The sequence below is a fragment of the Muntiacus reevesi genome, chromosome 5 (genome assembly GCF_963930625.1).
Source record: "Muntiacus reevesi chromosome 5, mMunRee1.1, whole genome shotgun sequence".
NCBI classification, from domain to species: Eukaryota; Metazoa; Chordata; class Mammalia; order Artiodactyla; family Cervidae; genus Muntiacus; species Muntiacus reevesi.
In genome coordinates, this window is record NC_089253.1 from 40,267,027 (window position 1) to 40,291,358 (window position 24,332).

General features: G+C 57.6%; 1 protein-coding gene across 1 annotated transcript in view; it reads right to left on the reverse strand.

The window, feature by feature from the left end:
* Positions 1-24,094, reverse strand: part of MACROD1 (mono-ADP ribosylhydrolase 1) — a 152,592-nt gene extending 128,498 nt beyond the window's left edge. Inside the window, exons 1-3 of the mRNA XM_065936531.1 lie at positions 23,648-24,094; positions 13,439-13,540; positions 12,227-12,343 (exon numbers count right to left, since the gene is read on the reverse strand). Coding sequence (XP_065792603.1) covers positions 12,227-12,343; positions 13,439-13,540; positions 23,648-23,945 — 517 coding nt within the window. The 5' untranslated portion in view covers positions 23,946-24,094. The remainder of the gene's footprint in view (positions 1-12,226; positions 12,344-13,438; positions 13,541-23,647) is intronic.
* Positions 24,095-24,332: the final 238 nt, after the last annotated feature.

Below are 24,332 nucleotides of genomic sequence, written 5' to 3' on the forward strand. Positions count from 1 at the left end.
GGGGCTGCACTTAGAGACGGGGTCTGGAGCAAGGGGTGAAGCAGCTGTAGGGGAATAAAGAATAGCTGCTGAGAGTGGCAGAGGGAGAGGAGAAAGAACTAGAAAGAGACATGAAGCTGAAATAGAAGTAGATTTCCAAGTTTAGAGTCACAGAACCCAAAGTCTTATTTCCCATCTTGCTATGGCTGCCAGGAAGCTCAAGGCCACTTTCCTTTTTAAAAAATGTGTTTATTATTTATTTTTGGCGGCACTAGGTCTTCACTGCTGCCCTTGTTGTACAACTTTCTCTAGTTGTAGCTAGCGGGGGGCTACTCTTCATTGCCGTGCATGAACTTCTCATTGCGGGGGTTTCTCTTGTTGCAAAGCACGGGCTCTAGCACACGCAGGCCTCAGTAGTTGTGGCACATGGGCTTTAGCTGCTCCGCGGCACATGGAATCTTCCCAGACCAGGGATCGAATCTGTGTTTCCTGCGTTGGCAGGTGGATTTTTAACCACTGGACCGCCAGGGAAGTTCATGGCCACTTTTCATACACAGCAGAAATAGAGTTGTCACAAAAGTCTGGTTTTGAGGTGTCTTCTGGATGGGGCCTAGGTAAATACCAGGAGCCAAGCTGCCCAAGCAGGCACCGAGAGTGTAAAATACATGGGCGGGTATGAACCGTGGCCCCTGGTTAGACCAGACACCAGCACTCCGCGGGCAGAGCAGACTCGGGAATGAGGCGAGAGGCTGGCAGGTCAGCAAGCATGTGCCAAGAGCATCCAGGCCAGCGGGTTCCAGGTGTGGCCAGGAGCAGAGGGCACATTTCTATTAAGGCCCAGGTCCGCATCCTCCTTGTCACTTCTTTTTATTCCTGTTTTAATGGTTCCCTGGTTTTATTATACCTGTTTTTCAGTGGAAATAGGTAGCTTAAACATTCTTAAAAAAATCAATTCCAGCTCAAATGCCTACTTGCTTGGCGGTAACAGTCACCATTTATTGAGTTCCAATGACTTGCCAGGCATTTGCATGCATCTCCATCCCCCAAACCACCTTCAGAGAAGGCGTCACTCTCCCAGGTTTACAGACGAGGAAACCGAGGCTCAGAGGGGAGGGGTATCCTGCTCAAGGTCACAAGGGCTTGGAAGCGGCCGCGGCAGCCCTGGCCCCTGGCGTGTCCCCACTCCCACGCCCTGAGCCCCAGAGCCCAGCACCATGCTCCACGAACCAAACGGGGCTCCCATCTGCCTTGTTAGGAGGGAGAGGAGGCTGAGTCAAGGTCAAAGCCAGGGAGGCCGAGAGGTGGTCGGTGACCCACAGAGTTCCATCACCCCACACCCCAGCCCTGCCTGCAACACTCTGGGCCCCTCCCTGCCAAACCCCAAGGCTTCAGCTGGAACCACCCCAGCTTCCTGTGACCTGTGAGCCTCGCCAGCAGGTTCCCCGCCAGCTGCCAGGCTGGCCTCAGCGCCTTTGACGGAGCTGTAAAGCTCCCGTCGCAAATGTCAACTCTGGGCCATTTGCTTCACAGATTTCAATGTTCCTGTTTCTCCTCAACAAGGCAGCTCTTGCTTCTCAAAAGGGATGTGGCGTTTGATGATGTTTAAACCTACGTGAAATACAGCCAGGCGGCAACAATAAAACAGACGCGGGCCCCTGCCGGCAGGGGGACGGCTGACTGCCGGGCCTCTCTCTTCCCACACACACGCTGCAGCAGCCACCACCGAAGCTCAGCTCCTATTTTTATGGCAATTACAATGTCCGAAGAGGGGGAGGAAGCGGCGATGGGGAGGAGGAGGGTGGGTACCGCTGTACAAGGACCACTTGTTGCCTTTGGGTGTGGGGTGCATCTGATGGGGATTCAATGAACTGAAGTAGGTGATGCCAGCTGGCCACGTCCACCCCTTGCCGCCCTCCTCTCACGGCCACCCAGGCCCACTGGGGCCACCCAGGTCCACAACCAAGTACGTGATCTCTCCTGGGGGCTGAAGCCCAAGCTCCTGGCTTCCAAGTCCTCACTAGCTTCTGACACTTCCACAGGACATAAAAAGCTGCAGTCCCTCCCTTGCCCAGTATGTAAGGCAGCAGGAGCCCCCCCTCCACGGCCGTGCCTGCTGGACAGCCTGCTTCCACCCAACAGCCCTCACCGAGATGCATGGTCAGTTCCCGTCCTTTTGTGTCCCCGCCGGGGACCCGCTGTGCAGATGTTCTTGGGCTCCCCCCACAACGGACGGGCACCAGCGTTGTGCCAGCCCTGTCCACGGATGGAGACCCGGGGTCAGTGGGCCCTGCCGCTGCCCTCCAGGGGCTTCGGTCTAGTGGGTGGTACAGTGAGATGCTTCACTCATAAGGACAGTACTCAGCATTTACTGACCCCTCCGTGGTGTGCAAGGCACTGCAGATACTCACTCACTTTTTCCTCTTAATCTTCCCCTGGGGTGCACACTGGAAACTGAGGCCCAGAGGAGCGGCACGTGGAACTAGGGTTTACCCCAGTCTATCGATATTTTGAGAGCAGCCTCCAAGGTCAGCCAGCGCTGCACCCGTGGGGGCCCTCCAGCCCAGGCCAGGCCTGTCCCCACCCCCGCGAGGACAGCTGCACCCTTTCTATAAGTGATCAATCAAGACTGTGGGGCGGGGTGGTGGCGGGGAGGAGGGGAGTGTAATTTCCTTGGTGGTCCAATGGTTAGGACTCCTTGCTTTCACTGACAGAGCAAGAGTTCGATTCCTAGTCGGGGAACTAAGATCTTACAGGTTGCTCAGTGTGGTAAAAAAAAAAAAAAGATTGCAGGGAAAGGGAACCAGTGATGGGGTCACTGCTGCCAGCAGGGCCTGAGGAAACACCAGCACAAATAAACTGCAAGATAACTACATGAGCCCCAAAGGTGAGCTTCTGAAATGCAAGACGATCCCAAGGAGGAGAGAGGAGGGGAGGGCTGGTGGCTTCAGTTCTTCCAGCTCAGGCTCAGCGGAGGCCGCCAAGTGCTAACAAGACAGTTTCAGTCAACACCCCACCCCACCCCTGGGAAGGGGGACATCCCCCGGCCGGGGCTGTTCCCATGTGGCGCACACACCAGTCCCGACAGAAGCAGAGTAGAGGGTGACGGCCCTGCCCCAGAAGGGAGTGGGGATGGCCCACCTGCCCTGCGTGTTCATGGTCCGGAGACCCCAAATCCTTCCTGACGGTCAGGAAGGGCCCTCCTCAGCCTCCTTGGGCCCAACAAGTTCTCAGCTCACCACAGGGAGCCAGGAAGGTGGTGGTGCACAGCAGGCCCGGTTCCGCGGAAGCAACCACTGCAGCGGGCACAAGGCCGGCACTTCCTGGGCTTCCTCTAACCCAGACGTCATCATGCTGAGTGCTCCCCACGAACTGTCTCCTTTCAAACTCACAGCAATCCAGGACACCGGGTCCTGGAACACTTGTATCCCCATTTCACAGAAAGAAAATTGAGGCTCAGAAAGGTGAAGGAGCTTGCCTGAAGCCATACAGCCAGTGCACAGTGGAGCCAGGATTCATTCCCAGGACTCCCCAACTCCAACTGCAATGTCCGGAGTTGGAGACTCCAGAGTGGGGGCTATCTAGAGAGTGGGAGCTATCTAGAGAGTGGGAGGTAACAGGGTGGGGGGTGGGGAGCTGCATCCTTTGACTCTCTTCTAGGTCATATCAGGTCATACTCATTGTAAGGGCTGATGCTGAAACTGAAGCTCCAATAATTTGGTTACCTGATTGCAAAGAGCCGACTCATTGGAAAAGACCCTGATGTTAGGAAAAATTGAAGGCAAAAGGAGAAGGGGGGAGCAGAGGAAGAGATGGTTAGATAGATCACTGACTCAATCAACATGAGTTTGAGCAAACTCTGGGAGATGGTGGAGGACAGAGGAGCCTGGCATGCTACAGTCTATGGGGTCATAAAGAATCAGACACAACTCAGCAACTGAATAACAACATATCTTAAAGGCTACCCCAAGTTGGGACCAGGCCAGATCTCACCCAGGAGCCCCCAGAGTCAGGCTCTGACATGTGTGTGAGCCCGCCCGAGGGGTCTGGTCAAAGTGTTAGTTGCTCAGTCATATCTGACTCTGCGACTCCATGGACTGTAACCCACCAGGGTCTTCTGTCCATGGGATTTGATAGCTTACGGTGAACAGTGTGGGATTCATGATCTCCGAAGAAGATCTGGCTTCAGCACCAGGGACCAGCTCTTGATCACTCAAGAGCTTTTGTGGCGCAGAGTTTTATTAAAGTAAAAAAGGACACAGAAAGTTTCTGACACAGACATCAGAAGAGGGATGGAGAGTGCCCCCCTGCTAGTTTTAGCAAGCTGTTTTATGTCTGTTAGAAAGCTGTTAATCTGATAAGAGAGCCACCTCAAGGCTGAGGGAGTTTCACCAGGCCGCTCTCCTGCAATATGCAATTTTGAGATAGGATGGCACGAGGTCTGTCATCCCCCGGCCATGAAACAATAAAACAATTGATACGAATACTGGTTTGTGGAGCTATTATCAGCCTAAGGTTTGAGAAAAGGAAAAAAGTTAGTCTTAGGTGGAACTATTTTGTAGAAAGGTAAATTCCAAAGCAAACACATAGTTTCATTAACATAACTTAAGAAAAACATTTCCATTAAAAAAAAACCTGCAACGGTTACCTCAAGGTTTGAGAAAAGTTAAGTTCAGGTGGAATCAGGTGTCGTCCTAGCAACACAGAATTTTAAGAGACACTTGCAGCCTATTCCTCCATTTGGAGACCCCTGGCCTCCCTACCTGTTACCCTCTCAGATTCTCTAGGCAAGAATACTGGAGTGGGTTGCCATTCTCTCCTCCAGGGGACCTTCTCGACCCCGCGTCTCCTGCACTGCAGGCAGATTCTTCACCATCTGAGCCAACCAGGGAAGCCCAGGGTCTAGAGAAAGCAGATCATCTCAACACCCCCGCAAACAGCAGTGTCTGCATAGCTGCCTGTCGAGAGACAGGGAAGGGGCCCCCAGTTCCCAGGGGGGCCTCTGGCTCTCAGAGCCCTTCACCTCCTAGGGACCCAGGGCACCCATGCGTTAAATGCTAGGTGAGCCACAGCCTCATGGGGAGGCCCGAAGCCGCCCGGGCAGTCCTTTGCCAAGGCGCTGGCGGATCATTCCGGGAGAGCGAGCCAAGGCCTGCAGATCCAGGCCTTTTCATGCTTGGCCAACTTAATGGTCCCCATTAATTTCAAAACACACACATTCCCACAAGCTCCGGCCTCCTCAGCTCAGTGCCCGGGGTGGAGAGCACGCCGGGGACACAGGCGGGCACACAGGTGTGGGTGAGGCCGGGCGTCCTCAAGGACGAGAGGAGCCTGGAGGGTGGAGCTCAGGGCCCCTCGGCAGGGGGTGGTGGGCGGCGCAGCCTTGTCCGTTGCTCCTGGTGATGGGGAGAAAAAGACGCAGGAGAAAGGGCATGCTAGGGAGTGACCCTGAGCAGGTCACTGTCCCTCTCTGGGTTTCCCTACGACACTGCAACTGTCTTGAAGGCAGGTCAAGGTCACTGAGCCAGGAACCTCACCAGCAGCTGTCTCCCACTGTCCTCATCTACACGAGGCTTTAGTCCCTTCCCGCCTTGACTTCTACGACCAGAGGGGCTACATAGGGCCTAGGTTGGAGCAGATGATGTCCCAGCGGCCCAGGGGGGAATCACTGGTTCATCCGGTCCCTCCTGCCGTCACACCAACTCTCAAGGACATACGATCACTCATTCATTCAACAAATGTTTACCGAAGCTCAGGACAAAGGATCATCCTGTCCAAGGTCCACAGCCCACTATCACATCCCCTCTGGAAGGACGGGAACAATCTGACCATCAAAGGGAAACTTGGCAGAAGAGCTTGAGGGGAAAGGACCTGCCAGGATCCTCAAGTCCCGCCCAGCGGCCAGAGCTCAGCTCACTGGACCAGGCCCTGCGAGCCCTCGAGGGAGTTTCAATAATTCAGGAGGGATCCATCATTTATGAATTTACGTAACCGCTTCTCGACCTTGTGGAAACGAGCCACCCTCCTCCTGCAGTGGTGGAAATCAGGCCTTGGCCCGGTCTCTGGTGTCCTGGGCTTTCTAAGGCGGGGATGGGGGGGTGCTTACCTGCAGCCCACAACTCTCTGTTTGCCTCCCAGTCCACTCAACCCCTCACCCCCAGACTAGAGCCAAAAGGAGCTTCTGAAAAAGCAAGTTCGATGACATCCCTCTCAAACCCCAAGATCAAAAGATAAGAGTTTGATTCCTGGTTCGACCTTTTACCAAGCGCTTCGGCCCATGTGTGCCTTGGTCTCCTCGTCTGTAAGTGGGGGAACATGAGTGCCGGCCTCAGATACGAGATGATATGTCAGTGTGGGGGCAGCCCCCTGGCCCAGGGGGAACAGGCAAAGGCACGCTGCCCCCAGCCCAGAAGTAGGGCTCGGTGGGGGGTGCTCAGGGCAGGCACTGGGCCACAGGATCACCACGAAGCCACAGGCATTGCAGCCCACCACAGGGCCTCGCGGGGCCAATGAATCTGGACCCTTCTTTTCTGCACTGAGCTGCCACCGTGCCCGATCTCCGCCCCACTTCTCTATATCCCTGCAGGGAGAACAGATGACACCACACCCAACCTGGGGACTCAGATTTTTAAACCAGAAAAGAAAAAGGGACAAAGAGAAGGTAGTCTCAGCTACTCTTTAAAAAGGTTGCGGGGCAGGGGGTGGGGGGCGCATTTCCTGGAGGCTCTGGAGTGCGGCAAACCTCCCCTATCTGTGCCACTACTGTATAACTGTGTGGCATCAGGCAAGTGGCTTCAAGTCTCTGAACCTCAGTTTCTCATCAACACCATGGGGCTGATATAATAACACCAAGAGGCCAGGAGGGGTGGTATGGGGTGTGGATATACCAGAGGGAGAGACCCTCAGCTCAGAACCCACTTTGGCTCATTCCTAGCCCCCAGAGTTTCCCCTGAGTCCCACCTCCTCACCCCTTCCTGCAAGTGCTCTCCTCTTCTCCCCTTATTATATCCTTGTCTGACTTCTGACTCAGATCCCCACTTCTCAGCTCGAGTGCTGCCTCCTCCAGGTAGCCTTCCAGATTGCCTCCCACCCCTGCAAGTGACTCCCATCCCTCAGACACTCTTCTGTCCATTTCCATTTCATTCACATGTTTCACTCTGCATTTGGGGATTGAGATTGAGTCTTTCGTAGCCCAGGGCCTACCCCAGTGCCTGGTGCACGACAGGCCTGTCATGTCCATCTGCTGAACCAATGAATGAAAAGCTACACAGGACACAGGAGTTCAAATTCCAACTTGGTCACCTGCCCAGCTGGGGCGTGTTATCTCGTCCTCTGAGCCTCTGTTTGATCACTGAAGATGCGGATCATCCCCTGCATTGTGGGGCTACCAAGGGGTCAGCATGGTGGGTGCGGCCCGTCTCCCCTGTGCTCCCCAGGGGCCAGGGCCCAGTGAGGTCGCCAAGGCTCACAGGTTCCTGCCTGACCTCCATGCCCGCCGTGGGGAAGTCGCTGCTAAAGGTGGGCGGCTGCAGAGGCCTGGCCAGCCAGCAAGCCTCAGCAAACACATTTAAATCTGAAGTGACAGATAAAGCGATTTACGGCGACAGTTTAGCGTCAGATCACTTCCCACAAGGCAGTCGGCGTCCCTCGGCTCCCCTGCCTGCTAGTCCATCAAGGCGGTCTCTAAATCACTGGCTCGGAGTGGTGGCCCAGGGACGGCCGGGGGCCGGGCTCCTTGGGGCCCTCCAGACAGCAGCAGGAATGAAGGGAGGGCTCTGGCTGGCTTGACGGGAGGAGGGTGATGGAAGCAGCTGGCAGATTCTCACAAATCAAAGCCCCAAGACTTAAGGAAACAGAGCACCACTTCATGCCTTATTTTAAATAAATAAGCGGCTTAAAAACCTCCCAGAGCGGCCAGCTTGTCGCTCTGAAACATGGCTTCCCACCCGTTCCGCAGGGCCCAGGCCCGCAAGCCTGGGCCCCTCAAAGGCTCCCCTGACCCCCGCGCCTCCCGCTACCTCCTTGCAGAATTAATTGGTCCCTGAGGCGACGTGTGGCGCTCTGTTCAGACCTCGCTTCCACTGCTTTGTCACATTATATTCTACTTAGTTGCTCTCACGCTGACTTTCCAATACTAATTCACGGGGGCCTTGCTGCGTGCCGGGCGCTCGGCCCAGGGCCGGACGGGCCTGAGCACATGTCACCCTCAGCCCCACTCTCTGGGGTGGGGCCAACGACGCTCCATTTCTCAGATGGGGAAATAGAGGTTTGGAGACGCCTGACTGGAGGCCACAGCATGGCCGACGGGAAGGTTAGGATCCCCAGCGAGCTCCTGGCCTCTGTGCCCACGGCCCCGGCACACCAGCCTCGGAGAGCTGGGCAGTGTCTGGGGGCAGCTCGGTCCCGTCTGTCCTGAAGGCCAGAGCCAGCAACTGGACCCTGGAAGGACCTGGAAGAGGGGTCTCCCTGTGTGCCAGGACACCTCCTGCCTGAGACTCGGCTGTCTGCCAGGACGTAGGGGCCCACAAGCATGGGCTTGGTTTGCTGGGAACTTCGAGGGCATGGAAGGGACCCTCTCAAGGTCACGCTGCCTCCTGTCACAGTCCTCTCCCATCTCGTGGCAAAGGGAAGACATGAACACTCCAGAAGCCGATGCACCTCCCCTCCCCGGGGTCGGGGGGTGGAACCCCCAGACCTGAGCTTTCTCCGGAGGAGATGCCAGCCTGGTTCTCCCCACATGCAGCTGGGGGACGTGGCCCAAGCTGGAGAGGCAGGTGCCGCCCTGGAGAATGTGGGCTGCAGGAGCTCTCTGGCTTATCTGGTCAGCGTGGCAGACCAATTTAATTAAGATGGATGCCGTGTGCCCCCGTGGGCAGGAGCCATGGCCAGCGCAGATGGCCAGAGCCCCAGACTCTCTCCAGGCTCTGCCCGAGCAAGTGGCCTCGGCCGGCAGCCACTGGGGCAAGTCCCAGGAGGGCCTGGGGGCCTGCGCTGCACTAGGCGGGGTTGAGGGCTTTGGCCCTGTCCCCCGGGACCTGCCACCCGCCAGGCACACGCCCTCCTACTCAGCCCCAGCCCCCTCCACCTACCACATAACGTACAACAGTGTGACACACACAACAAACCACACATGCGCCTCCGCTATCACAGACGCGCACACAGCACAAACACCCCAATCACACATCATCCGCCAACAGAGGGGCGTGAACACCAGTCCTGGACTTCAGATGCCAGGGGAACATTTGGGAAGCAGAGTCTGATTCTGCAAAGTCCTGAGAGAGGCCGTGGGGGGAGCCCCTCTGTGGGGATGGGAGGAGTGAAGAGGGCAGGCAGGAGGACACCCAGGGTCCCCCCAGGGAAGGGCTGGAGACCGCCCCCTCTCCCCGGGGGCCATAGCTCTTCAGGATGGAGGGGGCTCCGCGGGTGCGGACCCCTTTCTCTCACAAGCCCTTTCCACCCCCCCTGCAGGCCTCCCCCACCACGGTCCCCGCAGCTGGAGCAAGGCCCAGGCAGGATGGCATCTTCCCCACCCTTCCCCATCTGGCCTCGGGGACAAAGAGAGACGCCCCCGAGACCACCCCCGCAGAAAATCCAGAAGCTCCACAGCGGACCTCAAGCCCCCAGCCCTGTCCGACCCACACAGCTCCCCATAGGCCACCGATCCCAGAGGGGCCAACACTGCCCTTGACTTCAAAAATAAAAATTTAAAAATTCCCACCCCGAGATAATTGCTAGGCTCCTTTTGCTCATTGTGGCGGCTCGGCAGTCGGCGCTGAGAAGCAATTATTCACGGCTAATGAGTATAATCAAGTCAAATAGAATTTAATGGACACGTATTCTCTTCCTGCTTGAAACTTTACATATGAATTAAGCACATATGGGTTTCACGAGGCACAGACCAGATTTATGCAGCCCCGAAAAGCCCCGTGTTGCTGCGACTTTTATTCCGCTAATAAACAGGCTGATTTACGGGCTCTGGGGGGCGCGGGAACCTCGATCTCTGCTGCCCTCTGGTGGGCGGCGGCCGCAGGCTGCTCCAAGGCTCAGGGAGGATGCTGAAGGGTCCCCAAACCACCAAGGACCCCTGAGATCCCATCAGAGCCAAAGCCACTCAAACACCCGCCAGGAAGACCTGGAAGGAGGGTCTGCAGGGGACGCCGGCTCTGCGTGGGAGCTCTGCTGCGTGAGCATCACAGTTCATGAGGATCAGCTCCTAACGGGGTTCCCACCACCCCCATCATGCAAGCCAGGCAGGTCCACGGAGAAGGCGAGTCTCCAGACAGGTGTGGCAAACACTGTCAGTCCCCAGTCCTGGAGAATCAAATGAAACCAGGGCCAAAGTGCTTTCCGGAGAGCGCGAGAGGCCGACAGAGCTGCTGCCCTCGGAGTCTGGCCAGGCACGGGCCATGGGGAAGAACCATTAATCATTCCTACAACCTCTAGCAGACTCCAGAGCCCCCAGCCCGCTCTCTCTGCCTCCCACCAACACCCTGCCTTGGTCCCCACACCCTCCCTCCCGCCGCCAACCATCCACCTGGCTGCAAAGGAGCTGATAAGACGCCCCACTTTTCCCTCTGGCTGCTTTGCAGCTCAGAAAGAAAGACATGATGTTGGCCAAAAAGTTCACTCGGGTTTTTCCGTAAGATGTTACGGAAAAACTCAAAGTTTTTGGCCAACCTATCTGAGCAAACTCCAGGAGGCAGTGAAGGATAGGGAAGCCTGGCATGCTGCAGTTCATGGGGTCGCAAAGAGTCAGACACGACATAGTGATGGAACCAGAACATCAGCGGGGCACCTCGCACACCCTTGCCAGTGACTGCAGGGCCAGGGGCAGAGGAAGGGCAGCCTCACAGGCCTGTGGCACTGTCCCCTCAGCCGGGGCCCCGCGGCTTGGTCCTTCCACCCCAGGCCAGCCCTCCAGAGTCCAGGCAGCAAAAAAGACCCTTCTCCTCTGGGCTACTATGACTTGTCTTGTCTTGGCCCTGAGTCCCCCAGATGGAGACCTCCATGCCATCTACCACTGAAGTGGCCAGAGAGAAACACACCAAGAGCAACGCGACCGCCTCTGCTCTGAGTCAGAACTCCTGCCTTCCCGTGACTGGTCGCCTGTGCGCTGAGACAGGCAATATGGGGCTAAGAGACACCCCTGTGGCCACACAGGTCTGCGAATGTCAGCGAGGAGACACCGCAACGCCACTGCCGGAAGGACAGCCCGGCCACCGACATGCAGGCGCCGAGGGGCCGAGCTCCCCCTCTCCCCGGGCCTCTCCAGCCCTGTCACTTCGCCAGCGCAGCATCGGCACCCCCAAGACCCAGGGTCACTCGGCCACTCCACACCCCGGCCAGCTCTGGGGCCCGCCAGTGGCTGCAAGCCCAAGGGTGAGACAGAGGAGATTCAGGACACTCCTGGGGTGCCCAAGTGTGCGCAGCTGGGTGTGGGGTCTCATACAGCGGAGGTTCTCTATGAGTCCAAGTCCAAGACAAGAGGGTCCGCCCAGGTCTGCAAACCTTTCTCTAACAAGCAGGCTCCTTCCTGTGCCACCTGGTACCCACAGTGGGGGGGAGGGGGTACAGCCCCCACTTGCCCTTGTCCCGTCAACCATCTGAGCACCCACTGGACTTGACCGCCCCCTGACACCCCACTCCTGACCTCAGCCAGACAAACACCACCTGGAATGATTACAACCACCTTTCTCCCACTCCCAAGTGGGAGGGAAACAGCAGACTCCTCAACGCATCACCATAAATGGCCAAGCCAACAAGAGCTGCTCAGGACACCAAGGAGGGGTGCAGGGGCCTCTGCCCCCCACCCTTCCCCCGATACACTCCCCAACATGCTCCCTTGCCTGCCCCCCGTTCAGAGCGGGGCTGGGTGGGCAGCAGGCGGAGGAAGGAAAGCAGTGCTCGGGGCCATCTGCAGCCCCTGAGGGCGGACCACCCCCTCTGGCCTCCGCCTTCCTGGCAGGGCTGCCCGGCGCGATTCCAGCCCAGCTCTCTCCCTTCCTGGCCGCTAATGGGTCTCAGAGCTCCGAGGCAGCTCAGCCAAGGCGTCCCTGACACGGCGGGTCAGGCTTTCCACGGGGAGAGGCGTCCACGCGGCCGACTCTCTGGGTTCTGCGGCGCCAGTGGGCCACCCTCAACCGGCCACCGGAGCCTCGCTGGAGCCAGGTGGCGTCCGCGCGGGCCTGGCACAGGGGCGAGGCGGCCACCCAGGTCTCGGACTCAGGCCCGGCCCGAAGGCCCCACTCACCGGCGTTGACGATGGCGTCCACCTCCAGCTTGGTGATGTCACCTCGGAACAGGGAGATCTTCTCGTTGAGCTGCTTGTCCTTCTTATACTTGGGTTCCTCCACCTTCACGGTCACCCCTGGAACAAGCAGAGGCCGAGGGGTGCTCACGGGGAGGCCCCCACGGCGGAGCGAGACACCAGGGACCCCTGATCAGGCAAACGCCTGTCAACCGCCCTCTGCCTCCAGAGGCAGGGTGCCTCGCGGGGACCGATGACCCGATTGAGGACAGCCCACACTGACCAAGCACCTGCCGTGTGCAGCACACACTTGTCTCCCTGGACCTTCACAGCAATGCCACACACAGGTACGGCAGCCATGCCATCCACCCCCGTTTCACACACTGGGTCACCCAGACCTGAGGCTTCCCAGGTGGCTCAGTGGTACCGAATCTGCCTGCCAACACAGGAGAGGAGGGTTCCATCCCTGGGTCGGGAAGATCCCCCAGAGGAGGAAACGGCAAACTACTCCAGTGTTCTTGCCTGGACAGCCTCATGGACAGAGGAGCCATGGACTGGTGGGCTACAGTCCATGGTGTCGCAAAAGAGTCGGACACGACTTCGCGACTAAATAACAGACAGCTGAGACGTGGCAGCATGGCGGGACTTGGCCCAGGTTCCCGGTCACCAGGTCTGCAGCACGCAGGGCCAAGGTCCTCATGAGGACGCTGCCCCGCAGGCCGCGACGCCAAGCCGGGCAAATCCCGGCTCTGGCAGCCATGGCACCGTGCGTCTAAGGCTCAGCTTCCCAATGACGTAACGGGGATCAAAACCAAACCACAGACCTCCCGGGGTTCTGGCGGCTAAGACGCCGCACACCCAGTGCGGGGGGCCTGGGTTCGATCCCTAATCAGGCAACTAGATCTCGAATGCTGTAACTAAGATTTTGCACTAAAGCTGAAACTAAAGATTCCCCAGGCCGCAAAGAAGGTGCAGCCAAACAGATAAAAACTTTTTTAAGAAAGAAAGAAATCATTTTCAACAAACTACCAAACCTGCCTCAAGCTGTGTTAATAATGAAAAGAGGTGACACTTCAAAGTGCCCTGTGCAGAGCAAGCACTCATAAATGCCACCACCCTTCTTCTCTTTGGCCTTGTCTGGACAATTCTCCCCAGACAAGGGTCTGAAGGAACCACACCACACTCAAACAGCTGGGTCCCCGGCGCAGGGCCTACCTTTCGCCGTCTCCTTCCACGTTGGGATCTTCTTCAGCCTGACAAAGTCCCGGCAGAAGTAATGTTCCTCCCGTTGCTTGTCACTCAGGCCCTTCAGAAACGCTGCAGCGGGATGGGGCGGGAGAGTCAGGTGGGTGGGCAGGGGAGCAGTCCAGGGGGCCTCCCCACCGCCCACAGGTCTCCTGTCCCCCGTCCAGGGAAGGCTCGCCTCGTCCAAGGATGCAAAGCAGCCCCGCGCATTCATCCTTCTGCAAACTCCCGGGGAGGGCATGCGGGAGGCGGGTCCCCTGGAAGATCTTGCCCTGCCCCCTTTGTTAGGAAGGGAAATTGAGGCCCTTGGAGGTGGAAGGTGTCTCTCAGGGGTTCAGAATTAAACTCTGCCAATTGCCAGCTGCTGCCACATCTCTGAGCCCCTAGTATCCTCATGTATAGAATGGGGATTAAGACAGCCCTTGCAGAGTGATTTCAAGCTTACTCATACATGCCAAGGCCAGGCAGGTTGGTGGCACTGAATCAGTTACATCATCAATCAGTTACATCATCATTGCTGTTATGTGTAGGCAGCGGGACACAGGGAACCAGGACAACCGTCCTCCTCACAGGCCGGCAGAACCAAGCAGGTGTGGAGCCTGTTTGCGGCATGCCCCCTGCATTGCCAGAGGGCTCCCCACCGACAGACGCCCGGCTGGGGTCTCCCCCAGCTTGAACCAAGGGCGTGGCTGGAATCGTCCCCATTTTACAGGTGAGGAAATGGGCCCAGGGAGGTTAGGAGGCCACCTGTGGTCAGACAGCTAGTGACTTGAAGCTGGGCCCTCCTCATCCGCTCACAGATTCTGGGTCCGCCTAGGCTGGTTCCCCTGCTGGGCCTGGCCTTCCCTTTGGGCGGCACCAGCCCGGGGAGCCGCGGTCCAGGCTTGCGGCTCGTGGGCTCCCCCTGCCGGCCTAAGGCCACCAGGGCAGCCGGGCTCAGTCCAACCTGCTCCCCTCCACCACTCCATCCAGGCTCTGCCTCTCCCTGGCAGTTTGAACACAGATCAGTCAGCTAACAGGCATTTACTGAGCTCCCACCACGCACCAAGGCTTCCAAGGTGGTGCTAGGGATAGAGAACCCAATGCAGGAGACAGAAGAGGCGTGGGTTTGATCCCTGGGTTGGAAAGATCCCCTGGAGAAGGAAATGGCAACCCATTCCAGTATTCCTGTCTGGAGAATCCCATGGACAGAGGAGCCTTCTGGGCTATAGACCACAGGGTCACAAAGAGCCAGGCCCAACTAAAGCAGCTTAGCACGCACACACGAACCACACACCAAGCCTGGGAGGCAAGGTGAGGTCTGGGGCTTGACCGAGCAGAGGGCAGGCTGGATCAGCCTCCTGGAAGAGGTGCCCCCAGTGTCTCCGGTCTGCCCCGGGAGCTGCAAATCACTGGAGAAAACTCCCACCAACAGAGCAGACGCTCCCTCTAAATTCTCCATCTCCCCCAGGTGGCCACGGCAGCTGCTGCTTTGGAAGTGGGTCCCCCCTCCCGCTCTCCCTCTCCAAGCCTCCTCCACTTGTCCTCCCAGCTATGGGGTGCCGCCTCCTCACACACACATACACACCTGCCCACATCTCGTTCTCCCTCTCTCGGGTCACTGGGCACAAAGGTCCATCCTCCTAGCTGACGCTGCCCAGCTCACCTCCCAAGGAATCCTCCTGCGCTCCCCCTCCACCAGGCTGTCCTCAAACACCGTCTCCTGTACCCGCTCTATGAAAACAGAACCCTCCCTCGACGCTGCATGCCACGCACTGTAGCTGCGGCCTCGTTTCTCTGCCCCTCTCCTCCGCCGCCTACGTTCTGTCTTTACGTTCTCCTCCCCCCCAACCCCACCTCTCCATCAAGGCCAAGGTCAGAGGCACCACGCCGGCCGCTTGAACTCACTCGGTGGCCCTTCCCGGCCTCCCCTGTGTGCTCAGCACCCCGACCCCTTCTTCCCTCTCTGGACCCCACCTCCTGGCCCCAGGCGGCTCCCTGACCCTCCACAGCCTCCTTGCGGCCTAACTTCTTCCTTAATCCACACCCTCTCCTTGGGTTTTATTTTCTTTTAAAGATTCTTTTTTTTCTTATGCAGACCATTTTAAAGTCTTTGCTGAGTCTGTTACAATATCGTTTCTGGCATTTTTGAAAAATGTTTTGGCTTTCTGGCCCTAGGGCATGTGAGATCTTAGCTCAAGGATGGAACTCACACACACCCCTGCACTGGAAGGTGAAGTCCCAACCACTAGACCACCAAGGAAGTCTCTCTCCCATGGTCTTCACGGCAGTTCCATGCATTCCAAATCCCAGGGTGCATCTCCAGTTTCTCATCTCTTCTGAGCATCTGCCCCCCAAGTCCTGCAGCCTGCCCTCATCCCCAAATTCTCTGCATGCAGAACTGAACCTCAGACCCCTCCGTCCTTCCTACCTTCTCAGTGGATGGCCCCAGACCTTGCTGGGGCCCCCAACCAGGGATCTTTCCTTCCTCCTCCTTCACCCTCCCACCCATCTGCTGACTGTCAGATTTATTCCCACAACACCACGGAAACCAGGCCTCCTGCTTATCCCCTCCAGGGCCAAGCCTCCATCATTAACTGGTCCCTAGTGCCCTCCGGAAGCCCCCACTCCCAGCTGACTCCCGGTGCCCACCCGGACACAGCAGCCCAGAGATCTCAGGAACAGAAGTTAGAAGCCGTCTCTCGGTGCAAAGCTCAGCTCAAACTCCAGGTCCTTACTCGTGCTTGAGAGCCTGCCTCTTCCCCCAACCTCCTCCTGTGCTACCCTCCCTACCGTACTTCAACGCTGAGCTTCCAGTTCCCCCAGCAGCCAAGCTGTGGCCTGCCTCAGGGCCTTTGTGCCCGCTGTGCCTCCCGCCTGGTCTTCCTTTACTGCCCCCTCCTCCTGGCCCTGTCCCTCCCCAGAATAGCTGCCTGCCCTACCATCTGTGTTCTGCTTGACCCTGGCCGTATGCGGACCTGTCGTATTTATGCTGGATTCCCAGCGCCAGCATGTAATGCACGTGTGAGGGTCCCTGGGGTGAGTCAGTGAACCAAGGATCTGAGACCTGAAGGCTGAGGGCAAGTTTGCTAAGAGGACAGGGTCTTCTGGGAGGAGGGGAGCAGCATGTTCAAAGCCTTGAGATAGGAGAGAGCCTTTGCATGGGGAAATGGAGCGAGATCTAGAACAGCTGGACTGGAGAGCAAAAGCTGGGCTGTGGTTGCCTCCCCAGCTTGTCCTAGGCCCGCGCTGGCCCAGGGCCCAGCCGTGCAGCGGCTTCCACTCCACTCTTGCTCCTTGGTCCCCCAGCTTTGGGCTCATGCCCCCCGACTGTCATGTTCATGGGCAAGGCGCTCACCCTCTCAGCCTCAGTTTTCTCATCTCTAGAATAGGGGCAAGGAAGGCCCTCCCCGGCACCCGAGCTTGCTGTGAGCGAGAAGGTGACTGTGAAAACGCAGAAGACACTGTCAGGCGCCATACACACATCAGACACACTCGCTTCCTCCTGGGAGTGAGATCTGCTGCTGCTGCTCAGTCGCCAAATCCTGTCTGACTCCTTGTGACCCCGTGGACTGTAGCCCGCCAGGCTCCTCTGTCCAAGGACTTCTCCAGGCAAGAATGCTGGAGTGGGTTGCCATTCCCTTCTTCAAGGGACCTTCCTGACCCAGGGATCGAAGCCAAGTCTCCTGCATTGCAGGCAGATTCTTTACCACCTGAGCCACCAGGGAAGCCCTTTTAAGTTACTTGGGTCCCCATATTTGTCATCTTGCACAACTGTGACCAGAGACCCCCTCGGAGGTCTCAGGGTGCTTGAGTACCAGTACTCACAGCCGGCTGGACTGTGGCCAATGAAAGCCCATGCTGTGACACCGGAGGGGCTGGTCCAAGGCAACCTCACAGGACTCCCACAGCGGAGTTCCTCCGGCTGGGGCAGCCTCAGGCACCTGGAGACGGCTCATGTCCCCTAGCAGACACCATCTGGCAGAGACCACCACCTTGCTTTACAAAAGCAGCTGAGCGATCGGCCCTGGTCACAGGCAAGCAGAAGGATCCCAGGGCAGGATCCAGCCCAGGGCTCTGTCCTGCACTGTCCTCCCCACGACCCGGGGCCTGCTCTGAGTGACCCCCAGCCCCCATAGTCCCCCTTCTCTCCAGCAAAGACCAAAACACGGCTCTGCTTCCCAGAGATGGCCAAGGAAGATGCCAGAGCTGCCTGCGTGGCCACCGGAGGTCTAGGTACCAGCCCTGCGGACACCTGTCAGCCTGCCCTCCCGGTCTGTCGTCCCCAAGTGCACACCTCCTGGGGCCGGTGTGCGGGGTGCCACGTCCTCGTTCATCTCCAGAGCAAAGTGGCGAGCCGGAGGAGCTACAGACGGTGCTAGTCTGGTTTATGGGAGAGAAGCCAGCTGAGGACCCGAGCACTGTCTTCAGGGCCTCGGCTTCACCTGCCAGGGGGGCTGCCCCCAGGCTCTCCCCACTCGCTCCAGGAGAAGCAGGACCCTAGGGTGGGCATGCGCCCCACGCATGTCTTTTTTTTAATATATATTTGTATGTGTTGGGCTGTGCTGAGTCTTTGTTGCGGCATGTGGGATCTAGTTCCCTGCCCAAAGATTGAACCCAGGTCCCCTGCTTTGGGAGCAAGAAGTCTTACCCACTGGACCACCAGGGAAGTCCCGCCCCACGCATTTCTGATACACACTACCTCCCTCTGCCAGAAGCACAGGTGCAGACTTAAAGCACAAGTGAGTTTTATTTTTCTTATAAAAGATGTACAACATACGCTTTAATTTTCTTTCTTTTTTGGAGAGGCGAAAGTATTTCACAGCTCAGTGAGACAGGTGCTGGAAAAAAGATGTTTGCAGTAAAGTTTGATGGGGAGGTCTGACCCCAGACAAAGCTTTCAGCAGCTCCCAGGCACGAAAGCCGAGCTGGAGGAAGCAGGTTGTGCCAGAGCCATAAAGTGCAGTGGGTGAACAGGAATTCAATGATGTGTTTTAAGAAGTGTCTTTATGGCGCTTCCCAGCGGTGTTTGGAAAGGTTGAGGGTGGGCTGGTGAGCACCTTCTCTTCTGGAGAAGGCCAGGTGGGCAGGGCTGATGAGGATTGTGCTCTGGGAACCCTTCAGCAGGGGCATTAGTCACCCAGGCTCCCCGTCCCTGGAGAGCAGGTGCTCGTCAAAGCCTGTGGCACGAGCCCCGGGGAGACAGCACAAGGCACCCTGGAGCTTTTCCACCCTCCCAGGCCCCCCTCCGCCCCCTGCACGGGGCTGTGCCAAGGCTGCTTTCCTAGAGGGCAGGTGGGAGAAGCCCCTCAATTCCCAGGTGTGCCTGGAAACGTTCCCGGTTCAGCAGTCAAATCAGATAAATCATCTGTTCTGCGTGAAAGCCCACAGGGGTTGAAATCAGTCTTTGCCCTGCCCTGTTCAGACAGGCTGGAATACAGGGGCCCTATCCTGAGCCCCCAGGGAGAGGGAGTGGTTCAGGGCTCTAGACCGCGGCAGAGGCAAGTTTACATAAGCCCAGTGTCGCCAGGGCCAGAACAGAGCAGAGAGGAGACAGACCTGAGGGGTGACAAGGAAGGGGGGCTGCTGGGGACCCTTTGGCTGCTGTGTACAAAATGGTTTCTAACGTGATCCTAGCACAACTTACAAATCGGGTGCTGTTGGTCCCACTTTACAGATGAGGAAGCTGAGGCTCAGGGAACATGGAAGCAGTGATGCTGGGGTTTGCCATGTCTGATGACACCAATGTCCATTCTCTTTTTAGCACACAGCTCCGCCCCTACTGCAGGCCAGGAGGGACCTGCTCTTCCTCTGGAGGCCAGGCCCCTCCAGTGGTGACAAAACCCCCGGGGCCTGACCTTAAGGCCCCTCACACCCACAACACCTTACAGAAGGACTGTTTCCACACTCTTTCTGATGGAAAGGCATAACCTGGGGTGGGGGTAATGAGGCAGCCTAGGACTGAGGGAATTAAGCTAAAGGAATTAACCCCTGGCCAGTGAAATTCGATATTGCAGAGCTCTCTCAAAGAGACTGAATGTCTCCTGGGCAGGAAGATCCAGCCTGATGGTATTTACTTACCTAGAGAGAAAACAGGTCCATACAAGTGGGCTGTCAGCCTAAAGCCAGAACAAAGAAATGCACAGAACCCAGGCAGAATGTGGCCATCTGTCCAGAGGACACATTGGGCCATGAACTGAGGCTGTTGCACTTGAGGCCCAGAGCAGACACTCAGCACTGCATTTGGACTGAAACACTGAGCAACTGCCCAAGGAAGGTAGGTAGGTGTGCTCAGGACAGCGGGATCAGCTTCCAAATCATTCAACCATCTCCCTAGTTGAGAACACATGCTGCTGAACAAACTTAAGACTACAACTTGGCTTCTAACACTGGGTGCTGGAGAAGACTCTTGAGAATCCTTTGGATTGCAAGGAGATCCAACCAGTCAATCCTAAAGGAAATCAAACCTGGATATTCATTGGAAGGACGGATGCTGAAGCTGAAGCTCAGCTTTGGCCACCTGATGATTAATTCCAGTGAGTTCCAGAGCCAACTCACTGGAAAAGACACTGATGCTGCGAATGATGGAGGGTAGGAGGAGAAGAGGGTGGTAGAGGATGAGATAGTTAGATAGCATCGCCAACTCAATGGACATGAATCTGAGCAAACCCCAGGTGACAGTGATGGACAGGGAAGCCTGACGTGCTGCAGTCCATGGTGTCGCAAAGAGTCAGACATGACTTAGCAACAACAATGGCTTTTCCACAGGGAGAGGAGGCCCTGCCCAGGTGCACATGTGTTTCCAGATCCGCTGCTATTATACTTCCCACCATGAACTGCACTTCAACCCTCTGAACTATACATTAGTCTCCAGTGAGTTTGGTTACTATGTGCCAGTCTTTGAGAGAGGATCATCTCAGGCACAGACAAGCGTTTAGCCACCTATGTAGGTATATCCCCAACAGAAAGGCAAGCACGTGTCCATCAAAGACAGGTGCAAGGATATTCAGAGCAGCTCTATTCCCAAATGTCCCCAACTGGAAACCAAATGGCCATCAACATGGAGACTGCACATACAAACTGTGACACACCACGGAATATCACCCAGCAATAAGAAAGAGCGAACTGCTGGTACAGCCAACAATGTGGACGAATCACACAGTCACTGAAACTGTACACACTGTGTGTATGCCTCTAGTGATACACAGTTCAAAAGAAAACAAAATGAAGAGACGGAAGAAAGATTAGCTGTAAGGGGTACTGAGTGTAAGGAGGCTCTAAGGAACCTTCTGGGGCAATGGTAATGTTCTACCTATTGACCAGAGGAGCGGTCGCATAGCTGGATACCTACGTAAAAGTACACTGACTGTAGGAATTCCCTGGCAGTCCAGTGGTGAGGCGGCTTTCCCAGCGGCTCAGCGGTAAAGAATCTGCCTGCAGTGCAGGAGCTACAGGAGATGTGGGTTTGGTTCCTGGGCCAGGAAGATCCCCTGGAGGAGGGCATGGCAGCCCACTCCAGTATTCTGGCCTGGAGCATAATCATGGACAGAGGAGCCTGGCGGGCTAAAGTCCATGGGGTCGTAAAGAGTCAGACACGACTGAGCAACTTAACACATACACACACCAGTGGTTAAGACCCAGCTCTTTCACTGCCCTGGACCCAGCTTCAATCCCTGGTCAGGGAACTAAGATCTCACAAGCCATGCAGCCAAAAAATAAAGAGTACACACACACACACACACAAAAGTACACTGACTGTACACTTAAGGTCTGTACACTTGATGTACTTTGCTGTACGGTATAACTCAGCTGAACATGTACATGGAATGGAATGAAGAAATAGTGTGGGGATCTTCCAAGATCAAAGCTTCTTCGGGAGTTCCCTGGTGGCCTATTGATTAGGATTCTGGGCTTTCACTACCATGGCCTGGGTTCAATCCCTAGTTGTGCAACTGAGATCTTGCAAGTTGAGCTGCGTGGTCAAATAAATAAATAAAAGATCAAAGCTTGGACCCTAATCAGAGGCAGAAGCCACTTGAGGCAGTCTCCCGGTGTGGTGGTTTTAAAAATATGACCCAAATTCTTTGATCTTCTTCCCTTCCAAAGGTGGAAACTAATTTCCCTCCCCTTGAATGCGGACCGGATGAGGGCTTTAAGCCAGCAGTCACTTCACAGGAGCCAGCCACCCGGTAAGGGCCCTCTCCACCTTTCACCAAACCCCCGCCAGCCTCCCAGGAAACCCTGAGCCTGGCACCCAGCTAAGCTACTCCCAGCTTCCCGACCCCTCAGGACTGAGAGAGAATACACACGTTTGCTGTTTCAAGCAACTAAGTGTCCGGGTAGTCTGTTACTAAGCCGCGATAGATAACTAAAACACAGATCTTTCTGTGTCACCCCCACAAACTACCAGCTAACGGTGACTGGTGGGGTGGGGCTTCCACCTAGGTCTGGGGTTCCTGGGGCAAGCCCACCCTCCCCACACTGTCCCTGCCTGGACCAACAGGGGAGCTCGAGCAGCCCTGCCCGTCACAGCTTCTTCAAGCGCGGACCTTTACTGAGCACGGTCTCACTGCCCTAACCACAGCCTGCAGGCTTTTTCACCTGAGCTCTGTGAGGCGAGGGTCCCCGCCAGTCTCCCCAGCACGACAGTGCTGGCTAGATAAAAACAGACCGAATGAATGGAAACCCCAGATCCTAGCAAACAGACACCACAGCAGCCTGGGAATTCCTAGCCCGTCAGCTTCAAGAGGTCTGGAAGTTTTCAGCGCCAGCGAGGAGCGGGAGGGGCGAGAGGGGCGGAGAGCGGCAGACCCAGGAACAGGTGTCTGGGCCTCCTGCCTTCCAAGCTCTCGTTCCCACCACCCTGGGATGCTGTTCTCTGACGAAGGGAAATCAGGGTTCCCTGTGGGGACACTCCCCGTGCCAGGGAGCCACCCCCCACTCCCCACCCTAACCCTGGATGTTCGGGGGCCAGGGCTTGAAGGGGTGACGAGCACTCCTTTTGCCCCGGGAGCAAAGTCAAGTGCTTCCGGCTGGTGCTTTTAGATCCCAGAGAAGGCACTGCAACTCAGGACAGGAGTAGCTCATCTTGAACTCTACCACCAATCCCAGAGGAGGCCTCCCCTAACCCTCAACCACGGCCCGCCCCAGGCCTGCCTCCCCAGCCCCATTGGCTGAACTCTCGCCACCGCAAGTTCCAGCCAATGAGCTGCCGTCTCTGCCCTTTTGAAAGGCGATCCAGCCGGGAATGGTCACAAGAGGCCAGGGAGCATGCCCTGAAGGGCAGGGGCAGCTGGACTGGCAGCCGGGGCTATTTCAGGCTCCGCAGGTCAGGTTGCCTGCCTCCCCTCCTCTGTTCTGGCCCAGAGTCCAGCCCTGGGACCCATGCCCACCAGGACTCATGGCCCGCGCCACCCCCGCCCCCGACACTCCGCCGCCCCAGCCGGAGGGAAATGGCTTGATTCCTGGGAGTGGGAAGGAGGGTGTCACTGTTCTCACAGACACAACCTCCCCTCTCGGCCCTGCCCCGCCCCCTCCTCCACCCTGTGTCCCCCAGGAATGAGGCAGAGACAGCTCACAAGTGTCCAGAGGCCAACGATAAGGGCTAAAGGGCACCAGACCACGTGCCCAGAGAGGCAGGCCCCGGGGGACATGGTGGGGGAGGTGTGACCGGCCTGCCCAGGGAGGCCCGTTCCTTGTGGCTATTTGATCCCACCAGGTGGGATGCCAGCCCCAAAGACCATTCCCTGCCACTCTGTCTAAAATGTCACCACTTAAGAAACCACAGTATTGCAAAGCCGGGGGGAGTTGAGAGCCTACTGTGAGATCCGAAGCAAACTTCAAGTGACCTTGGGCTACTCGGCGCAGGCGCCGGGCCTCAGTTTCCCCCCCGCACAATAGATTTCGGTGCGAGGTCCTGGGTGCTCTCTGGGGGAGCCCCGCGAACCCTTTCAGTGGGGTGAGGCCACCCTCCTCACACTGCCTCCGACTGGGGCCCTGGATCTGGTCCTGGGGAAGTAGTTTCCGGGGCTGGCACATGGGGGGGCGTGGCTGTTAATGGGGGGAGGGGGTCCAAACCAGGCACATGGGACCTTAACTTCCCCAGTTCTCTGGGGTGGACGCGGCGGCTAGAGGGGTGCTGTCCAGTCGGAGAATGCCCACGGAGGGCCGCCCTCGCGCCCCCCTCCTGCTTACACTTACATTTTGCCTCCTTCCAGTCGGTGGAGGTGCTCAGGTCCACCTTCGCCGCCATGGCCAGGGGGGCCCAGGTGCGCACCCCGGCTCTCCGCCCCACCGGCGCCGCCCCCCAAGCCCCAACTCCCGCTGAGGTTCGCGCGCGCGGGTGGTGCGCGCTCAGGGACGCCGGGGGACCGCACGCACTACTGCGGGTCCTCGTGGCACCCGCCGAGGGGCCGGGCCAGGGGCGCGGGGCGCCGAGCAGCTGCCCCGCCGCGCGCAGCTGTGCCAGGAGGCGGGACACTCGGCTCTGCAGAAACATGAGCAGGCGGCGCGGGGCGGCTCCCCGCCCACTTAGACTCTATTTACCGTGCTCAGGGAGTCTCTCCCTTATTTACTTGGGGACCAGGTGGCGCGTGCCAGCCCGAGGCGACCTGCCTAGGAGCCAGCGGGCCGCGCGGCCAGAAAACCCAGGCGCGCCGCTGGGCACCCTGGAACTTGTAGTCCCGGCCGCAGACAGGCCCCCGCACTCGTAAACACACGTGCGCGCCCCGCCCAGCCAGCCGAGTCGCACAGCGCTGGAGCCGGGCTCACGAACGGTCTCGCGCCCGCCGTGCGCCTCCCCACGGGGCTGGAAGCTGGCAACCTCCAACTTCCTGGTGGGAGACGCCTCTGGCCTCCGACCCTGTCTCCGTCTCCGCCCCTCCAG